At 41.2% G+C, this 19,009-nt stretch overlaps 1 protein-coding gene across 16 annotated transcripts in view; it reads left to right on the top strand.

Annotated features, from left to right (window-relative positions):
• Positions 1-18,798, top strand: part of ATXN2 (ataxin 2) — a 51,382-nt gene extending 32,584 nt beyond the window's left edge. For 9 of the 16 annotated variants that reach the window (XM_068412234.1, XM_068412233.1, XM_068412231.1 and 6 more), the window contains 7 exons: positions 21-87; positions 2,082-2,266; positions 2,858-2,990; positions 7,296-7,349; positions 12,551-12,696; positions 13,582-13,809; positions 17,188-18,798. In XM_068412234.1, the coding sequence (XP_068268335.1) occupies positions 21-87; positions 2,082-2,266; positions 2,858-2,990; positions 7,296-7,349; positions 12,551-12,696; positions 13,582-13,809; positions 17,188-17,391 (1,017 nt within the window). In that variant the 3' untranslated portion in view covers positions 17,392-18,798. The remainder of the gene's footprint in view (positions 1-20; positions 88-2,081; positions 2,267-2,857; positions 2,991-7,295; positions 7,350-12,550; positions 12,697-13,581; positions 13,810-17,187) is intronic. The other 7 variants (XM_068412222.1, XM_068412219.1, XM_068412223.1 and 4 more) reach the window with 5 other exon arrangements.
• Positions 18,799-19,009: the final 211 nt, after the last annotated feature.

Genomic DNA, 19,009 nt, shown 5'->3' with positions numbered 1-19,009 from the left:
AACTCCTCCTTCTGTTTCAGCCTTTGTATCCTATTCCCATGACGCCCATGCCAGTGAACCAAGCCAAGACATATAGAGCAGGTAAAGGTGAGAATAATACTGCCTGTTTGGTTCTTAGTCTGCATGCAGCATGAATAAATTACCAATGTTTGTGTATTTTCTAACCTGTGTTAATTTGTTTTCGATTGATACTGTAAATGCTATTTTTAATGAAGTAAGTGGAAATACTAACGCGTTTCTAGATAAACTAATTCAGCCAAAACATGATAAATTTGAGTAATGGGGAGTTGCTTGGTTTGGAATCTAATTTGACAACCAGGAAAATGTCTCTGTTACTTGGAACATTAGGGTACGCTGATCATCTCCTATATTCCGTAAATGTTGTGGGTTTGTTGAAAGGGAACTTTCTGTACTGGTTTTCTGTACTGGTTTACAGCAGAGCCCTGAATGGTGCCTTAATAGAGAGTTTTTTTTTGTCAACAAGCAAGATCACAATTTCTTCAGAAAGAGTATGCTATGCTGCTCTTCTGGAAAGAACTTACTGCTGGTTCCAGTTTGTTCCTTCTGCAACAGTAACTGAGCAGCTGGACTAACAATACCATGGTTTTAACAAGTGACACCTGTGACTGTGGAGACGAGAACATGTGTGGTGAGATGCACTCTTCTGTGCAGTGCAGCGAAGGAGCAGAAAAATGACAGTCTTGTTTTTATAGTCATGTTTTAGATAATGCTTTAATTCTACACAGTGCATGCTTTCTTGCAGTTTTATCCAGTGGGTCGTGCTGATAGCTTCCAGTGCTGCAGCTCCAGTCACTGGAGGAGGAAATTGTTTAAAAGAGCAGTTCTGCTGTTTAGAAATAAACAAGTAGCCTTTATGAATGTACAGAAGACAAAAACCTGCAATGTATTTCTGTTTTAAAACACACTAACTTTACTGTGGCCTGACCCATGAAATCTTGTAGTTGTTCTAACACTTGATTGTTTGAATCAGTAATATGTTGCTGTGTACTCACTTGCTGTGTGAGGCTGCTCTCCTATTCTGAAGTCGTTTTTTAAGTTTCATTGTTTTCTGTGTGCAGCATAGTCCTGAAGGAGCTGCATGGGTTAAAGCTCAGTGCCTTTACGCTGTTCGGGTTGCATCCTGCATTTACTTTTTTTCTGTTGTTAATTTGCAGTGTAAATACAATCATCATTGAGTGAATTTACTGACAACTTCCAACATTTCCCTCCTTCCCTCTCTCTAAGGGGTCTGTCTACATTGCACACTGCAGTGGAGTTTACAGGTGCTTGAGTTAGCGTAGTTATTAGTTGCAGTCTCACTGCAGCAAGCTGGAGCTCGCCTTGAACTCTCACGCCCTGTTGCTTAGTAGGCTGAATTAGTTTGTTCTGAGTGCCTTGCTGATGTGGTTCAGTTGGTTGTCTTACCAGGATAGCTCAGGTAGTCCCACACTACCGTGCTCTGAATCTTTCTTCCTTCTAATTATTCCTACTCCTCTTCTTCTTATAGGTTGACTTGTCCCCTTCAGTGTTGACTGTGACCTAAAAGTTGCTTTCTGCTATCCTGAGGGGTAGTGCAGAGCTTAAAAGATGTGAATACTTCAAATTGCAGCTGCGCAGAGACCTTTATTCTGCTCTCCTCAGCCATAAGCACGAGTAATTTTAACAGACTCAGCTTTGCAGTTGATGAAACAGTTGCTGAGTAGTTCCCATAGAGGGTGAATTAAGCCTTTTGAAGGGGACAGGATCAAATTTGATTAATGTAGGTGTCCTGATATAACCTTTCTCTTCCATTACTGATTCTTCTCAGTCTCTCTCCCTCCACCTTTCTTCCTTCTTTTCACAAAAAAGCAGGCCTGGGTTTGTGGCCGTATACATGGCTCAAAGGCAGTGCTGAAAATCAAATGTTTCTTGGAGGAACTCCTTTTCATGCTGTTCCTTTTTGACAGAGCTCTAATATGTGGTTAAAGGTGCGGGGTGAGGATATTTCACTTGGTCACAGTGACATTGTAATGTAAAACCTTTCAGGAAGATCATCGTTCCTTGTCCTGTGTTTCTAATGTGAGGCACTCTTTGCTTTGTAGTACCAAATATGCCACAGCAACGGCAAGACCAACACCATCAGAGCACCATGATGCATCCTGCCTCGGCAGCAGGCCCTCCAATTGTAGCTACGCCACCTGCTTACTCAACACAATATGTTGCGTATAGTCCCCAACAGTTTCCTAATCAGCCTCTTGTGCAGCATGTGCCACACTACCAGTCTCAGGTAAGAGACCTTTTAGTGTACATGATAAGTCAAACCAGAAATAATTAAGTGGCTCAGTCCTAAATACCTATTGTCTCCAGTCATAAGAAATCCCTCTGAACAGTTTCTGTGTTCTGGAGCATATTTGGTGGTGGTGTTACGTGCTTCAAAGCCTGTAACAGATTTTAAGGTCAGTTTAGAAGTTATTTATTATTGATACTACCTTTTTAGCTCTTTGGAGAATTCCTTTCAGGTCATGGCCAGGACATCTCCTAGTTATGTGTCCTAAAAATAAACTATTTGGTGTACTCCTCTTACTTCAAAGGCTTTTAAGTATATGCATGTAATTGGATAAATATATAATGCATTATTAGAGTGGCAAAAATTAGATATGCCAATGGTTTTTGTCAGTTTCTAGCCCACCCCACTGCAGAAAATGTCCTTAAATTTTTAGAAACAGTTGGGATAATAGTGATAGTATGAAATCATGTTTGCTCTGCAAGTAAGGCCAAGCTATTACTATTTCTGAGTACATAATTATTGTTTAGATGACAGTTTCTGTATAATGGTCTTCCAATTAACTGTCTGTTTTCTTCTTTCTGTTGAATGCAGCATCCTCATGTTTATAGCCCTGTAATACAGGGCAACGCCAGAATGATGGCACCACCAACACACGCACAGCCTGGTTTAGTATCTTCTTCTGCAACACAGTATGGTGCGCATGAACAGACGCATGCTATGTATGGTAGGAAACGTTTTGTGTTATATGTAACTTTTTAAGTTCTTGTGTTGTGCAGGGATGTATTTAATCTCAAGCTTCAAACGTGGGTATCATTCAGTAGATGTGGTTTATATTTCATAAGATGATGAGCAGAGCATTGAAAACTGAGCCACCTGGTTAAAATGAAAACTCAAGTATGCTGATTTCGGTAGGATGCCAGTGACCAAGATGAGATTTCAACCTGGGAGCTGCTAAAGAATATCTGCTGAAAGAAGTTTGTTCAAGTTCTCTTGATGCTCTTGACACAACATCCCTTGATTGTTTCTTGATTATAATTAGGACTTGTTTTATTACAAGGCTGTGACCTCAGTTTCAAAACTTGACTTTAGTTCTGACAACTAGTGAAATGCTGTCTTTATGATACTACTAGCATTATTAACAGTATGAACACTGCTGTTTAAGCAAAATAAAACATGTGTTGCTTACCTTTCTTTTTTGGTAAGTCAAGAATAAGTATATGAAACAGCTCGTGTATTGCTCTGACTTTGACAGTTAGTCTCCAGCATTATCAGATGGGCATATTTCACTTACAGTGAAGTGCTGAAAATGTGGGTTACCTTGTTACAAAGTAAAATGTGAACGAACTTCTAAAGCGTTACAAATGTATGATAAATCATTGCCCAGCTCAGAGGAAAAAAAACCTCACTGCAAAAATATGCTGTTGAAAGCGGTAGAATCAAGGTTGCTGGAAGGCTTGGAAATTGTCATAAAATGTCAAAACAGCAGATGGTCTCTTGAAAACATGGCATTTCAATACTTGTTATAGCATCTGAGGAAGACTTTTATTGGGTCACGTATATTATTGACTTAGATTCTAATAAAAGATTTTCTGTACCTTTAGACATCTTTGTATGTTTTCCGGTGCTTAGTTTTACGCTGCTACTTAATGGAAGTCCATGATGTGTAATGACAACTTACAAGGCTAAGGATCTGAAGTTTAGTGTGAAATTAATTCTGATTTTTCAAAGTCTGTGTCTCACCCATCTGAAAACATCCAGTCAGATCTCTGCAGTGGTATGGTAACATAGCTAAGAAACAAAAATAACAAGAGGGAAACCTTTTTCGACACTTGGAGGAAGAACATTTCAGGTCATTTGTGCTGAAGCTGAAATGGAAGTTACTTGTAGAGATTAAGTCTTTCTCTCACAGGTCCTTGCTAATTGTATTACTTTGATCTTTTCAACTCTTGTGCTTGAGGTGTCCATGTAAACAGATCTTCTGTTTGCTTTTTCATTAGATTAAATAGAATTCCGATAAAGTGAATGATCAAAGGCTTTCAGAGCTTTATTGGTGAAAACTCTCCTCTCAAATCCTAATTAAAATAAAACCAAACATGAGATCATCGGAGATTTGATTCAGAATGGTTGCATGTGACTTCCTGGCAATTTCCCATTGTGCACCATCCTTATCTTCTGTAACCAGTGGGCTCTACAGCGTTGAAGCAGAAGCCTATTCCCTTGGTTGGCTTTGATCAGATGTCTGTATAGCTTTTTCACTGGTATCCTAACTTACAACTGTTAGATCTCATTTTGTGTTGGTTTTGCAGCTTGTCTGTTGTAGGTAAGCGACTACCTACCAATGCAAACGACTAAGTTGGGTCAAACTTGAGAATTCTTTGGTATTTCCTACCGTGTAATTAAATATTACTTTTCCAAGAGCACCTAATTTAACAGAAATTACATGTCCTCATGTGTTCTTTCAAGTAGCTACTTGGTGACTCTTCTAAATATTCTCCTGCCTTCCCAGTAAATGGTCAAGTGCTTGAAATTCTTGTTACTGAAACCATTCAACCCATCTGGATCGTGGACTCCATAAGAGACACTTTTTTTACGAGTATGTTCTTGCCATGTGCAGGCATGTTTATTGCTGAGTGAACGTGACTTGGCTCAAATGCACCCTTAACCTGCAAAGTTTACAGTTAGCTACACATGAAATGACTTCTCATGTAGTGCAGCACTGTCTCAACTCAGATTTTTGCAAGTCTTCCATGTGCTGAGTACTTGAAGACCGTGCCTGGACAAACTATGTTTCCTCAAAACCTGTCCATCTGTAACATACTCACTTCAGCTTCCCTTTATCGATATGTGAGCACTTGGGAAAGATGTAGGAATGCTTAAGGTGATAAATATAAGCTGCTGATGGAGTACATGGCTAAAGAACAACGTGCTGGAATCATTCACGCCTGATTGAGTGACTATAAGAAAGTATCTGTAACTTACGTTCTGTGTTTTGGGAGTCTTAAGCTTACCCACAGTATCTTTGAACTAAATATACCAATGCTCTTTGATTCTGGTCCTCTCTTAAAACTAATTTGAAAGTACAAAATAACAACTTCCTGAGAAACAACAACCACTGCTGCTTATGATTTCTGGAGCACTTGCTCAAACAAGTCCTCAGATGTCCTTTTGGCTCTTTAAATTGCTATCTGATTTTTTAAAAAAATACATTATTCTTTATTTTTAATTCCCCCCCATTGATATCAGGATTCAGTGGGCTATACTGCCCTTTTATCCTTCAAGGTACTGGTGCTTTCTTTGAGATAATTCTTGCAAAATTCACTCAATTTTTTTCCTGCGTATGTGGTAGAGAGAAGATGTCTGCAAGGACAACCGCACTGAGATGTGGGGGTTGGGGGGCACTGCTTATCAAGTATTCTTAAGGTGTGAAGTGTTTTCTGGCGAGATCTGAAACTCCATCTTCACTAATGGTTTGGGACAAGTTAAAAGTCTGTGGCAAGTAGTAACTGCCTGCCAGCGAAGAGAAATGCCAGTTGATCCATTAAGTGAACTGCCCCCACTGCCAAAAGTTTGGGTTTTGTTTTCCTTCCTGTCTCGTGAAGAGATAGCGGAATCCCACATACATACAGTGACCTACACTTGTTGATAAGCACTCTTCCATTTTAAAGAAAAGTATTTTTGTGTAATGCTGTTTAATGGGATATTTCTGCGCTTCTGGGATCTCCTTGCCAGTCGTTACAGTGTCCTGCTTCTGTGTCACAACCTGCTGTTGGCAAGAGCTCAAGAGAAGCAGAGCAGCTGAGCTGCGTGGTCACCAGCAAACCCACCTAGACCATATGACGGAGGAGTGTTTAAATCATTGGGGTTTTCCCCTCAAAACACAATTGGGAAGGACAGTGTTCAAGCAACTCTCTATCTTCCCGTCTACCAGCCAGACGATAAAAACGTCTGTTACACACTTCAGCTCGTAACTCCTGGAGACGTGAGCCACTTAGATGTCCTTCTCGAGGGGAGTTTGAAACGCACCTTTCACTGCCGCACGCACATCCCTGAACACGGAGTTGTCGCTCTTACCCCGCTGAACCACACGTTGGTTTCAGAACACGCCATCTGTCTTGGAAGTGTTGGTTCTGTGTGATCCCCCTGACACCAATATCGGTGGGCTGGCAGAGTTTGCTGGCCATGGTTTGCAGTTTGCTTGGTCTGTGTCGCACAAAGAGCTAAACTTGTCTTGTGCTGTTAGTAGAAAATCTGGTTAAGTAGAGGGTGGATATATTCATTCCTGTGACAATGAACTTGTGTTAGTTTTACCGTGTAGCTGAATTGCCTGTTTTCAGATAACTGGAGTCCTCTGAAAAACTTTACTTTTGTGTTTAAAACCAAACTTGTGTAAAACCAGACCTTGGTTTTATACAGATGCATTTCCTGTTTTTTGTGCTCTCATTCCTCTCCCCGTTCTCCCTTCCCTTTTCCCTTCTGCATATGTTTTACTGGTCTGGTGTTGTCTCTAACTTTATCTGGTTTCTGTCTCAGCAGTAGAGTAAATTCTATTACCCTGATAGTACAATGGTGGATATAATATAAACTGCAGAGGATTCTCCAGGGACTAAGAGTGAACCAGTCACCAAAGGTGTCTTGGAACTGTTAAGAATGACAGTGATATAGCTGAAAAAGCAAGGGGCCAATTTCTGGTTTAATGTAATTACATTTTAACCTTCTTATTACAGTGCACTGTAAGAGACCATTAATTGACATGAAGTTTATTTTTGTGTTGATTAAGAACTGGAGGCCTCAGTGTCACAGTTTAGAAGGAAGGCTTACCTGACACTTGTGTTGTTTCATCTCCACTCATTTGTAAAACTAAATATCCAGCTCTAATAGCACCTAAGTGAATAAAAATATCTGCATGGTTCTACAATCTTAAAAAAAAAAAAAAATAATAATTTAAAAAAAAATGATGCTGACCTTTCCAGAAGACGGGAAGTATGCACGTGGCAAGAGGCTAATTTACCTTTCTATTTCCCAAATTCAGCATGTCCCAAAATACCATACAGCAAGGAGACAGGCCCTTCTTTCTACTTTGCCAGTGAGTTGGGTTTTTTGTACTAATTTTGATTGTACAGAAAAGCACTTTCTAAAGAACAGATGTTAAAGGAATGGGACGTGTTGAGGGAACAAGTTTCCTTGCACCAAACCAGTATGTGGAAAACGCAGGAAGGTTCCTTCCCATGGACAGGGGAATGAAGCTATTGGAGAGATTTCTGTGAGCACAGGAAGCTGATCTGTCAGCTGATCAGTCTTTTAAAATGTGTTTTGCATGCTGAATGATCTCTAACTTTACTACCCAGTCATTTCATCTGCAACCAGAAGTGAGCGCTGCACGTGGATTGCCTCTGCTTAAAACCTAGGTGAACTGCCTCACTCCCTTTTTTTCGTGGCCCAAATGGGATTTTAAAACTTGGCAAGTTAATCCGCTTCCTAAAAGGAGAAGTATCTTGTGCCACATCTCTTTAAAAAGCTGTGACTCAAGTTCTGAGCCCCTGGGAGGAAATAACTCGAGATGTAGCTGAGGTGGAGGAAGCTCTCTCTGGAGCTGGTTCAGTGCAGTTGTCAGTGTTATATAGAGAGTGACTAGCTGAGGGCTCCTTGCTGGTGTAGAGCATCAGCTGCTTCCTCCTTGGCAGGTCAACGTTATCAGTTGTGTTACCTGGCTCCAGCATGGTGTTGCCCGAGCTGGTGTCCTCCATCAGTGTAGGCGATGGGAGAGGGGCTGATGTTGTCCATACTCTCAGTACACAGCAGCTAATACAGACTTTAGTTGTGTGTGTGTACAGGGAAAGGTGGATAACTAAAAAATACCGCCCTGTATGTTGGTGTTCGTAGCACTTGGGGGAAGCTGGTTTTGGGGGGAAGTGGGGTGGTGGCAGGATGAACTGTAGTTGTCGCCCAAGGCATAGGAAAGGAGGATTTAGTTTCAGGGTATTTTCAAACATGCTCCTATCCTGCAGTGAGACTTGTTGCTGTGTCTGTCTGCAAGTCCACGCAGCCTATACTGGGCGCTCTTCTGGGGCTTTTTGAGTTAGCTCGTGCAAGAGGGATGTGAGAAATACCCCTTGTTCTCCAAAAACCACTTCTGGAGCAGACTTCCTGTGTTTCTTGTACAGAAATGGTTCTGCGTGAACTAGCGTTGTAGGGTGCTGACCTGTCCTGTTTTCATGCGTCTTGGTTTGGTGCACTGAAATAACTTTAATAAGCTCGTTCCTTTCATGGATAATCTTTTAAGTGAAGTCCACTCTACCTGTGTAAAATGACTTCTTTAAATGTATGTATTATGAAAGAAACATTTGCTATTTCTTTGCTTCCTACCATTCAGGTCTTTTAAATGTAGTTATCCTCACCATCTTACTGGGTCTGGCAATAGTTTTGAAGTTTGTTCACTGGTCAGTTCTTGAAAATAGGCTCTTCAGTGCATCTCTGGACGATGACCACCATTGGCAGCATTGAAATGCCTACCAGGGAAAATAGGAAATGGCAATATATGGTTTTTGCATGTACCCTTGTAGCTGGGAGTTCTGCTTAATTTCTGCTGCTCTGACCTTTTGATTTCAGCTCCTTCTGTGGGCTTGGTGGCTGACTACTGCTTGTTCACCCCTCAGAAAAACGGGTTGTACTTTTGTAGAGTTGAATTCAGTCATTTATTCCCTCTGATATTTTTTGCTCACTTCATTACTGAATCGCTTCACTCCACTGTGAATCTCTGCAAGGTTAGTGCAGTTAAATAGTCGTGTTAGGAAACAACTTGATGAAAAAGATGCTGAAGTGAAGCAGGTCAGCCCAGGGAGTGTGTATTGGAGAGAGGAACAGAAGGCATCAAGGGTGAGAAAACCAGTGTATTTCTGCTGGAATGAGCTGAGGTTACTTGCAGCAAGGAGATAGGCAGAGCTGTTTTGTCCTTCCTGGAGCTTTCTCAGCACTTTCTTGCATACTGACAATGGGGGAAAATGTTTTTGATAATTGGTGGTATCCCCCCCCCACCCCCCCAGTCTTATCTTGAGTTGTTTTGATGAACAGGGAAAAATTCTTTCAAAAAGTCCCAGTGGAAGTGCTTTAGGCATGGCTAAGCAGGTGAATTTCTCATGACTGTTTTGCAAGATTTCTTTCACAGGCTTGCTGGTCTCATAGATTTCATTGGTTTGTCAGGAACTACTAATTGCATTAGCTAAACGTGGAAACCTTTTACCTTTCTGGAGCTGAAGTTTGAACTCTGGGTTTGAACTAACAAAGATCTATACACGTATTCCAGGCTTGCTGCCGCTCGTCCTGAACAGTTCTTGCTTTGCATGCATATCTGTACAGGATTTAGATAAGTGTCCACATAACATTTTTTGAAAGACACTTTTAATATTACTACTAAAACATAATTTGCAGCAGCATCTGAACTAGTTTTAACCCAACTTGTAGAGCTTATTAGAGTAATTTGTTAAAGACAAAGTGGGGAGAAGGAGAGGAGAAGCTAGGCAAATAAAAATTCTTCAATATAAAAAAAATCTGGTACTTTAAATGCAAAGCTATGGATAAAAGATATTAGAAGGTTATGGAAAAGCTGCTACTATGACAAAAACTTGATCCTCCCCCTGCTTGTGTCTGTGTTCTTCAGGGTACTATTCCTCGGTTTAACTGGTTTCTTGAGAGAGAAATTCTTCATTGTGCAGTTTTATTGTATAATGTGTCTGCTTCAGAATAACTTAGTTTATTATTCCCTCGGCTATAAAGAAATGAAAGATGAATTGCACAAATGCTTTGAGGGAGTACCACATTATTTTGGGGGCTCTTAACAAGTAATGTGGCAGGATGTGGGAAGCCTTGAATACCTTACCACTTGGAATTAATTTTCATATACATTTTAAAACCTCTTGAGTGGAGTTGAAGTTAATTTGTAGTCAGGCTTGCCAGCTCTGTGGCTGAGGATGAGAGCCGAGGAAGGTTTCTGGTAGCGTGCCCTCTGGCAAACAAGTCAATCCCTCTATGCGTTTATTTCTGTTACTTTGACAGAGATAATAACTTCTGGCCTTCTTCAGAGTGTTGGATAATAATGAGGTTCAGAAATTTTCCTACTGTAGGAAACCATAAACTTGGTACTGTAAAAATGATTGGTGTTTCCAGTGATAATTTTCATGTAGCCCTTGTAAGAAGGAGCGGCGGTTGAAAGTCAAACAGACACAAGGTTGAGATGCTGCTGCAAAATCAATTTTAGTAGTGATATGAAAAAAAAAAAGACTTGCATTTGAAAGGATACTGGTAGTTTTGCCAGTGTGCATAGGAAATATCGAGGTTCTCTTTAAAACCCCTCTCAATCAGAAATGCTCATAGTGCATGAGTATGCTTGTACACTCGTGCTTAAGTTCACTGAAGTATGTTAGGATCAACTCAAACTGCAAGAATTTAGGGTTACAAATGTATATGAAGTTCAGCTGCATTAATAGCCTGAAACTGTAGTGCACGTCACTGTTAGACCATTTGCTTAGTAGAGCTTTCCAGACAGCAGGGTGGGATTAAGTTAAATGTGGTAGGCAGTTATTTTATAAAGGAGAGACCTTCATAGTAGCCTGTACAGGGGAGAGAAATCTCAATTAGGCAAAAAAAATACTGTCTGTATGTATTCTAGTGAGTTTGAATCTTTAGAACCTAGTATTTGTAAGGTTTATAGCAAACCAAACTGGAGGAAAACAAGCACTTGCACGGGGTTGTAGCGTGTCAGGGCTGGTTAACAGAGCACAGCGGGGTTGCTGTCCTTTTGAGGCTTGCTTTTGCTGAATGGTGGTGTGCTTTCAGATGCAGCTACATTTTTGTCCATTTTCTCCACTCATCTTGTGTTTCATCCCTTATGTACACTCAAGCAGTTCTGTGTATTCATGAAATTAGAGCCCAGCCCAGGGAAACTCTTCAGAAGCTGCAGCAAACTAACTTGCAACCCACCTCACGAGCCGTGAATACACGGGGCAGGTGGTTGCAGCGTAGCAGTTGCTCTCCAGGGTTCTCCCTGTGCCCTGCTTTTCATGGTTGTTTACTAGGGCAAGAAAACACCACCAGAAAACCCATCGCTTCTAAAGGCATGCTGCAGACAGGCACCTCGCTGGCCATCAGGTTCTCATGTCGTACAAACCCCATTAAAAAAAGCTGTAACCCCATAGATAGTTAGCAGTAATTAACTTGTCAGAAAGGTACCAGATCGCCTAAGGAACAGATTCAGGAGCAGGTTAATAGTTTGCTTTGACTGTCTTTTAGTGCTATTGTCAGCAAAACTATCCTCAGTCTTGGCAAGCTGTAGTAGTGGTGAGAGTAGTGCGTATTGTCATGTGCAGAAGCCTAGTTGCAAACTGTGGACTGGTTGTTGCCCAAGTTCTAAAAGCAATAGGGGAATAGGAAAAGCATCTTCATTTTCTTAGGGAATGGCTTTCTGGTTGCATGCTTTGTGTTTAAAGGAGGATTTGCTGTCATCGTGGCTTTTCATATTTTGATTCCCTCAGAAGTCAAAAAAAAACCCCCAATTTACTCTGTTTTGAAGCAGAACAGGGCAGGACTCCTCAAGGAGGGACTTGTTGATACTAGTTTGTTGGTGGAGACTGGTATGGCTGTAGCAACAGATGTGGTTTCACTGGTGTGAAAGTTTTATGTTGTTAAGTTTTTTCTTAAAAAAAACTTTTTCTTTTGACTTCAGCAAAAATTTGATGCTCAAGTTTTCTCAGCTGTTACATATATACTGTGTGTCTCTGTAGCTGTTAAGCATACATGCAGTGTGTATACTTACACTGACTGTACTGTGAGCAAGTTCCAGAAGAGTAGCATGGTGAGGTTAGCCAGGTATAAGGCCAAAGAATTTTTTGGATGGTGGAAATAAAAATGGCTTGTAACAACACCTTTGAAAAGTATATTTCAGGAAAAAACTAAATTGTATGAAAATGATAAATTTGATATTTTAAACTGGTCTGTTTGACAAAACAAAAGATGAAATACTGCTTTTTTCTATGTAGTATCTGTTACATTGTCAAACTAGGGAAGATGAACTGTCTAATTATGGTTATTTATAGACTTTCCTGCAAAACCAAACTACACAAATGCAAGGTAAGATACTCAGCTATTTGCAAGATAAATATATTTTTTTTTAGAAGGGGGAGGGAATATATTTACAGTATGTTTGAGATATAGCGAAGTCTTCAAGTACAGATGGTGACTTGATGAGATGCATGTTCTGTATCTATTGTTAAATATTCTTCTTTTTCATCCTAGTTTCCACTGGCTCACTTGCTCAGCAGTATGCCCACCCTAATGCTACCCTGCATCCTCATCCTCCGCACCCTCAGCCTTCTGCCACACCAACTGGCCAGCAGCAAAGCCAACATGCTGGAAGCCACCCTGCTCCTAGCCCCGTGCAGGTAAGAGAACTCAAGGGAGTGAATGTCTTTATATTGTGTTTAACACAATCTACTGGAAGGTATTGCATCAGTCTGATGCTTGTCATTGATATTTTGATTTCTTTGAGAGGAAGAACGGTAAGATGGAGCAGTTGCCCCAGCAAACTGTGTGTGGCAGATCTCATACAGCAGTTGTCTAGATTCCCCTCTGTTTTCTGGAAGGGAGGAAGTAGAACTTAAGTATAACTTAATTTTTCTCTGCTTGCAGTGGCTAGGACTCAGAGGTGGTAGGCTCATGACAGTTTGTTAGATAAGCTAGCAAAGAAACTTGTGGCAATACCTTTTCCTTAGTAAGGACCAATATCAGACTCCAACCATTTATTTCTCCCTCATCACGGGGGATGAGGTATAGCTTGTGTCTGTGTTATGAATAAGGAAGGATCATAATTTTGTCAGAGCTTTGAGTGGAGTTAACACTGGAAATAGCAGATAAATGCTGAGAAGTATTTGATTGTATTTCATTAAAGACAAGCAGCTGAAAACAAAACAGGTCTTGTGATAGTGCTGCATGCCTTAGTTACCTACTGGTAGTAACTGTGGGCTGCTAAGTGCAACTGGGAAGTATATCCAGCCCCACGGTTGTGGGGTCTCCTTGTTTTTACCTGTCTGTCCAGGTTCCAGCGGGCTCCTGCTCACATGACTTTCTAGTGCAAGGAGAAAATGAACCTGGTGGAAAATGAGTTTCCTCATGACCATAAGAGTGTTGATCCTTAGATTTGCCACTTAAAAGAATCACTATTTAGAGTAGTTTTGCAAACCTTTCTTATGCTAGTTTACAGAATAAACATGTCTCACTTCTAGACCATCACCTAAATGATCTTTTATCTTTTTTTTTTTATTTTTCAGCATCATCAGCACCAGGCTGCTCAGGCACTCCACCTGGCAAACCCACAGCAGCAGTCGGCAATTTACCACGCAGGTCTAGCTCCAACCCCACCTTCCATGACGCCAGGCTCCAATACGCAGTCTCCACAAAATAGTTTTCCTACAGCACAACAAACAGTCTTCACCATTCATCCCTCCCATGTTCAACCTGCATATACCAATCCGCCACACATGGCCCATGTCCCCCAGGTAAACACAGTTTAACAACCTTCAAGACTAAATGTCTTAATGCCACAAAGTTAGGACAGTCGGGCCTGCTGAAGTGATTGCCATTCTGTCACCTCTCAGCACAGACTCCCTGTTGTTTTATTTAGGTTTCTGTCTGTACATTGCCTTTATTTAGAATTTTACAAGATATTTGGACCTCAGCTTCCAACACCCAGTGCATCCGCAACTGTAGTTTAATGAAGACATCTTAAGGTGGCACTGCTACTGAAAGAAATTGAGCTCTCTTCCCCGTTCCCAGCTCCCATCCTTGTCCTGCCCCACCATTCTGCTCACAGAACTGTTTGGCCATGCAGCAAACCAGACTGGGGACATGATTCAGCTGAAGTGGGCCTCCCCTACCCCCATTTTAGGCTATTTCTCAGTCACATCAGTTCACTACTCAGGTTCACTGCATGATCACAGGAAGAGCTGGCATACAGAAAGGTTGGAGGTGAGAGCTGAGTGGAGGAAGGCTGAATTGCTGCTTTTGGTGGCAGTTTTAGACTCTGCATTGTAGTCAAATTTATACAAGTACATCCAATAAAAGATACTACACAGGATTACCAGGGTGTAGCAAGGCACTGCAATGGGAGATACTGCGTGAGATTCAGTTCAGATGACTGCAAGACAATCCTTGCTGAAAGAAAAACGTGTGTGTGTGTGTGTGTGTGTCTGTGTGTGGTTCTAAATGAACTGCTGTGCAGGAGCTCCCTGATGATTGTTGGGCAACTTAACGACAGTCCTTGCTACAGGATCAGAAACCCACTTCTCTTAACTGCTCTGTTGTGGTCAACTCACTGAAAAATGGATTTTGGGAAGGGAAGCACATGATTGATTAATCAAGAGCTCTGTGTAAAGCAGCGTTACAAAGATTTTCTGATGTTTACTAAATCTCATGGATTTAGCGTGCTTTGTCAAGGAACGGACAATTAATCGGTAATTTACTGGCACAATTTCCTCTGCAGACCAAGTACTTGGTGTCTGGCTTATGCCTTCTCATACAGGTTAACAATAGTTTGGCATATCATGACTAACCGTAATTAGGGAGGTTAGTCTGACTAATAGGTGTCCAGTCCCTTGCAGAATTCTCATAAAATCTTTGCTTTGGTCCCTGGGACAGTCAGTTAAGCCAATTAATTAATAGTTAGTTAGGAATTGTTTTACTGATGTTGAGTTTTTTAGCTTTTTTAATTCCATTAGGCTTTTAATTTCTCTGCTTTTATACTGTGGGAGGATAAGGAGAGGATGTCCAAACTTGACTACTGCTGTGGCATCTTGCCGTGTCCTCCCAGGCTCTGGTTTCTGCCAGAAACCAAGCTGCTTGCTCCGCTCTGGTGTGGTGGCCCTGGTGTGAATGCCGAGGTTGTAGAGCTTGTGGGGGTGCCTTGCATGCAGCCCTTCAGAAGGGTCCTGCGGGAGGCTCCTGGGTTAGTGGCACGTTCAGTGCCGTGCTTTGAAACATGATTGTTTCAAGGTCAGCTTGGAGGTGAAGCTGTACATGAGTTGTGCTGTACACGTCACGGCCAGGCCCGTGCCTGCGCCGTAGGATGCGACCGTTGCCTTCCTTTCTGTGTGCCAAGCACCTGACAACCAAACCTCGCTAAAGCAAATCAGATGCAGCTTCTAGTCAGGACTTTTAGCAGGCACAGGCAAAGCCTGCCTTACCCTTGATTTTTGACTTACGCACTCTCTTCTGCTGGAATTTTTTTAGGATGAAAACTACCATCTGTAATCCCTGGTATTTATACCAAACTAACTTTTCAAAATGAAGTAGTTCCCTCAAAAATCTCTTAATGAAGGAATAACTACAGTTCTGTAAGAAATGTTAAATGCATGTAATTATTCCATGGTGGGGAAACTAATCACTGGATTTAATAGTTTCTTAGCAGCCTCATTTCCACCTTCTGAACACAATTCTGGAATAGCGTGTAGTAGGAATTTCAGTTAGGCTGACACGGGGGATCAGTTGAATTTCCCTTTAGGTTATCAGATGGATCTTGAGCTGTTAGATATCTCACTTGAGAAACAGTACTTTAAAATTCATTACAGAGTACTGTCAGCTGCCAATTTGCAAAGCGCTGGAGCCACAGCAGAAGGTTTTTCTCCGGTGTGTGTGTTGAATCCAGCTGCTGTATGAATAGCTGCTTTATAAGGATGGCTCCTGTAATACCATGTTTGTCAAAGTAAAAATGATCCCGATCCTGAAAGGTATTTCTGTTTCACAGCCTTATCTTCTACTCCTTTTTTTAGAGCAAGAGTGAGATTTCAATTGCAGTTCCTGCCTTTAAAGGCTTCTCGAGTGCTACTAATACAGTGCAAGTCTGATAAAGAGGTTGAGGAATGTCTGTGATGAGTCAAGTAACCCTTTTGTCTTTAAGAAATAAAATTGTAGCCACTGCCTGCTATGTGTCTTTACTGGCATGGGAAACTCGTGAGGCTGCAATTCCTGCACCGTGATGCTCTGTTAATGGGATATGGTAGGAGGACAAAGCAAACCTTTGATCCAAATGCCTTTTTTTCCCCCAAGAGAGGCCCACTGAGAGCTCTAAGAGTTCCTTAATGTTTTGTGCTTTTAAGAAACTAGTGTTTACTAGCTTTTTAAACCAACAAATTGATGACCTCTAGAGTCATGAACTGCTTGGAGCTCAAGAAGCCAACTGACAAGTTACTGGACTTGTTTGCCAGAAGGTGATCAGCCATCGCAAAGATTAATCTCCTTTTTCCGCTGAGACTTAACTATGATTGCTAAGATTACACAAGGACCTTAACTGTGATGAGCTTCACTGGAAACAGAACCAAGCTGACCTAACAGTATAAAGGCATGAAATCACTCATCTTAGGATGACTGCTTAGATGAACGCTGGTGTGGGCACAGGTCACTGGAGAGGGTGGTTTCTAGGGCAGGGAGCCATGGAGGAATGTGGAGTTGTGTAACGCGCAGCTGAGGGAGGGATGCCAGACCCTCAGCTCCTGTCTGTACCCGATGCATTCTCTGCATAGGAAATGCTTTGATCTAGGCTACTAACAGTCATGTTTTGAAGATTTGTTGCTGAGGTGTTTGGTTTTTTTTTTTTAAGTGTCCCACCTTAATGCTGGCAGTTTCTCCAGCGCTCTCTGTCCAAATGGCTAAAATTGAGAATGTGACTCGGAGCCAGCAGTAAGGATTTGAGCCCTTTTCTTTTTATTTTTTTTTAGTTATTATTTTTGTGTTAAGATCTCTGACTTAATCCCTATAGCTAATCTAGTTAAAATGGAGTAAATCTCCGGATTTACTGGTACAGCTGGAGAAAAACTTGACAGTCATGTGGCCAGGAGTGATGCCTCCTTGTGACCATTATACTAAAGAGCTCTTTGTTTCAGGCTCATGTACAGTCAGGAATGGTTCCTTCTCACCCAACTGCCCATGCTCCAATGATGCTAATGACGACACAGCCACCTGGTGGTCCCCAAGCCGCCATCGCTCAAAGTGCACTACAGCCCATTCCAGTCTCGACAACAACACATTTCCCCTATATGACGCACCCTTCAGGTGAGGAGTGTGTGCCCGGGAGACCTGCACCTTAACTGAGCCAGGTCGTGGTAGGGAGAACTGTTATGAACCAGATTTGGGGAAAAAAACAACAAAAAAAACCAACATTAAGATGTCCTTGTAGAGTGGCAGGCTGCATTTCTGCTTTGCCAGCCCAAATGTGAGCCTAGATAAGCGTACGAGGTGTAGCTAATTTAGCAAAGACTTTGCTTCTCTCTCGCTGGAGTAGAGAACTGGATAACTGTGCAGACACTGGCACTGTGGGACTGCGTTCGTCCGGGTTCTGCCGTGGTTTTGCCGTGGGGGATGGACTGTGTAGCCTGTTTATAATGATGTGGGGGTTTATTAAATTTAAAGTGATCGGTCTGGAGGAGAGGAGTGAAAATGTTGCTTGGGGGTAGGGCTGTTAGACTTCTAATGACTGAAGTAAAGTGACAGCTGAAGTCTAATCCTTAATTCAGAGTAACATTCTGCAGCTTTGTGGGAAAAGTAGGTGCTGTATGACTTCTTTCTGCTTTAAATTTAACCTTACCCAGGTTTCTTTATTGTTACTCGTTTCCAAACAGCCTCTAAACTTTGGTAGTGAACTAGATAACGTGATTTTGTTTCTTGGGGGATGTGTGAGCAGAACAAGGCTGCTTTCTGAGGGTTTAGGTAGGGTAAAAAAAACATCCAAAGGACATCTTGATATGCAGGGTTTTGTTTTGTTCATTAAAAAAAAAAAAAAGGAAAAAAAAAGGAAAAATAAAAGAAAAAAAAAGTTCAGCTCAGTAGTTGTCCTGTGACCACTTTACTAGCAAACTGTTGTGTGGCTTGCCAATTTATTATTTACATTTGAACTTTTTTTTTACAGTACAAGCCCACCACCAACAGCAGTTGTAAGGCTCATCTGGAATAACTGAAAGGCTGGATACCTTTTGTAGGCCAAATACCCTCCTTCTACTGCTTCTGCCAACTGGAAGCACAGAAAACTAGAATTTCATTTTATTTTGTTTAAAAAAAAAAAAGAAAAATTGATTTCTTGTAACATCCACTAGGAATGCTAACAGTTCATCTTGCAGTGGGAGAGATTCGGACTGAGTAGAGGCATTTAGGAACTTGTGGGCTATTCCATAATTCCATGCACTGTATCTGAGTCCTGCAAGTGCCCCAACTCTGCTTGCTGAAAACTGGAAGTTATTTATTTTTTAATGACCCTTCAAAGTTATGAACTCATCAGCTAGCAAAAGAAGTAACAAGAGTGATTCTTGCTGCTATTATCACTAAAAATCAAGACTTGGAGATCCCTTTTACTTCTAACTAAACTTGAAACAGGTTCAGTAAAAAAAAAAAAAAAATTCTAATCGTCAAACTGATGAATTATTATTTATAAATCACGTTTGATGAGATAATCACTATCGTGAGACAGTGATGTAACTTTTAAGTTAAGAAAACTTTTACTTTGTAGATAATATAAAATAAAAACTTAAAAAAAAATTAAAAAATAAAAAAAGTTTTAAAAACTGACCCTACTTGGTGTTTGTGTCTTATTTCACCAGTATCTTTCTCTAATGTGTCCTCCAGCTTTTGATCCAAATCAGAGTGTTTTATCTGGTGTCAGGTAAGCTTTGCCGTGTGTTTCTGTCGTGTCCTGCTGCCGTGTCGTGTGTGGTT

This window comes from Nyctibius grandis, chromosome 14 (genome assembly GCF_013368605.1).
Source record: "Nyctibius grandis isolate bNycGra1 chromosome 14, bNycGra1.pri, whole genome shotgun sequence".
Classification (NCBI taxonomy): domain Eukaryota; kingdom Metazoa; phylum Chordata; class Aves; order Nyctibiiformes; family Nyctibiidae; genus Nyctibius; species Nyctibius grandis.
The sequence above is the reverse complement of the archived record's forward strand: the minus strand, read 5'-3'. Positions and strand labels throughout refer to the sequence as shown.